The 2474-nt window shown below is 57.4% G+C and overlaps 1 protein-coding gene across 1 annotated transcript in view; it reads right to left on the minus strand.

Annotated features, from left to right (window-relative positions):
* Window positions 1-1118: 1118 nt before the first annotated feature.
* Window positions 1119-2474, minus strand: part of MUC4 (mucin 4, cell surface associated) — a 13718-nt gene continuing 12362 nt past the window's right edge. Inside the window, exons 26-29 of the mRNA XM_035891234.1 lie at window positions 2364-2474; window positions 1538-1575; window positions 1361-1452; window positions 1119-1175 (exon numbers count right to left, since the gene is read on the minus strand). The exon at window positions 2364-2474 is cut by the window's right edge and continues 99 nt beyond it. Of these exons, the coding sequence (XP_035747127.1) occupies window positions 1119-1175; window positions 1361-1452; window positions 1538-1575; window positions 2364-2474 (298 nt within the window). The remainder of the gene's footprint in view (window positions 1176-1360; window positions 1453-1537; window positions 1576-2363) is intronic.

Genomic DNA, 2474 nt, shown 5'->3' on the forward strand with positions numbered 1-2474 from the left:
TGTCCCCCTGACATCCCTCCGTGGGTGGTCCCCAGGCCCTGTGCCCAGGGAAAGGGACGATTGTCCGGATCAAGCCAGAGTCTGCTTGATGCCTCTGCTGGGTGTGCAAGGGCAAAATTCAACCCCATGATCAGAAATGTTGGGAGAAAAATAATTTTTTTGTGTGTAAGAGAGCATCTGCCTTTCTTAAAAAAAAAAAAATCCTTGTCAAATCATGTTTGTTCAATAAAGCCTCTGAGGTGTCTGACCATCACTGATCCTGTGGCAATCATGTCCTCTGCTGAGCAGGGTTGGGAAGTGGTGGGGCAGGCTGGGGACGGCGGCGTTGCAGGATGCTGCCTCCCTCCGAGCTGGTGCTGGGGATGTGAGCGGCTGGCCTGCGGCTGAGCCAGGCTCTGGGGCAGCGGGGCTGGACCTGGGCTCTGATGCACCCTCCCTGGGTGCAGCATCTTCCCCCAGCAGGGGCAAAGCCCCATGTGGTGTTTGGGGGGACCACAGCCCAACCCACGTGATCTGAGCCACTGCGAGCGGTGCCTGGGAAGAGCAGTGAGGGAGACTTGTGGCTTTGCAGGGGGAATGAGAGGATGGAGCAACAAAAAAAGCTACATCCGTCTTCTCTTTGGCCCTGTGGATGGGACCAGCAGAAAGCAGGGACTTGAGAGCTTGGTGAACAAGGAAGCAGGGCTGGCACATGGGCACCGCAGGGTGCAGGCAACTTATTCAGCAGCATGCCATAATTTTTGGTTTATTTGATTTTGTTCCTAGTGGGTTATAATTGCTGCATTGCCCCACCCGAGTCTGCTATCAGCAGCTCTGCTGGGTCCAGTTACATCGCTGGTACAGACACACTCAGGGATGATCCCGGTTGCCTCTGCAGGTCCTCAGGGGAAGGCGAAATACTCTTTTCGGCCACCCAACATAAACCCACATTTTTCATTCAAATAAAGCACCTCCTCCAGAGTGAATCCTCCCACAAAGACCAGACTCCAAAGGCAGCTGCCCATCCTCTGCCTCTGTGCGGGTGCCGTTGCCGGAGACCCCGAGAGCAGGCGGTGGGGCGGGCAGCGGGGCTGGCTGCTCTGTGAGCCTGGAGGAACTGGGGCAGGACTGGTGGCAGGCTAGGGCTCCTGGGGGGGCTGGCTCGGAGGCCTGATGTGGGGTCTCTGGATCCTTATCTGTAAAGAAGGGACAGGTTTCGCTCAGACAGCGGTGCAGAACCCAATGCCAGCCAAAGCATTCATGATGCTCCGGGATGAGGCACAGCTCCCAAGCATCTGTGAGGCATGGGGCTAGGACATCAGTCCCCAGCCCATCGACCCCCAACCCAAACCCCCATGGGGACAAAAACCCCTGGGCAGACCTGGACCGAGGGGTCGATGGCCTGAAGCCGTGGTTTCCAACACCTTTCCGGGGAGTAGGCAGACTCTTCCTGCTCTCCTGCTGGTGTCAGAGCTGGAGCAGGGAAGATGAACAGAGCTCGAAGAAGACCAGGGTGAAGCAGAGCTGGGGTGGGGGTGTTTCACAGGGAGGTACTCACAGGAGAAGGGCCGTGGCCTCCAGAATGTCTCCTTGGGCCTAGGAAGGGGGAACAAAAAAGGGGATGGCATGTCAGGGGGGCTGGGAGAGCCCCTGCTTGGACCTGGCACCTGGGTCAGATGGGAGTGGGGAGCAGTGATTGAGTGTGGGGGCAAGATGAGGCTACAAGAGGAGGAAAAGCCCCAGTTGCTGTGCACATGCAATTTTGAGAGCCCCAGCTCCAGGGCCAGCAGGGACCTGGAAGCAGGGGCAGGACACGGCTCCAACTGGAGCAGGGAGCTTGGGGCTCTGGGCTTCCCCTGAGCGTGGATGACACACCGGGACCAAGGGCTGGGTAGGATAGAAGGAGATGCTGGTGCTTCCACCCCAGCCTTGCACCTCATCAGCCATCTGCTGACTCCCTGCTCTGCAGGGGAGCAAGGTCCAATCCTGCAACCGCCTTTTCCTCCAGATCAACTCTTTCCAGAGCAATGTGAATTGCAGTGGAAATCATTTGGATGGTATTCAAATTAAAATTAAATAGAAAGCCCGTCTGTAACCAAGCACTGGGTGAGATGAGGAAGAAACTAAAATATTCCATGACATGGGGGGAAAGGGAAGGTAACGTACAACCCAATGATGTTATTGCACCCCTGAGCAGCAGATGGCTGGAAAAGTGTCTGGAAGATGCTAAAAGACCACCCGGCTCAGCCTCTTCCCCAGGGCAGGCTCCCCTGGCTTGGCCAGATGGGTCCCACTAGTGGTGGACCTTCCAAAGGTGGATTTTCCACCAGTTTTTCAGGCTGGCAAAACGCTTCCTGACACCCAGCCTCCATTCCCTGCCGCACCCCTGGTGGTGGTGCCGGCGGCAGAGGTGCGAGGCCAGGCAGGCGGTGGTGAGCAGGAGGCAGAGCAGAGCCAGGGCTCCCACCAAGATGCCGAGGAAGGCGGCGAGGCTG

The sequence above is a fragment of the Egretta garzetta genome, unplaced genomic scaffold, assembly GCF_000687185.1.
Source record: "Egretta garzetta isolate BGI_Z169 unplaced genomic scaffold, ASM68718v1 scaffold333, whole genome shotgun sequence".
NCBI lineage: Eukaryota > Metazoa > Chordata > Aves > Pelecaniformes > Ardeidae > Egretta > Egretta garzetta.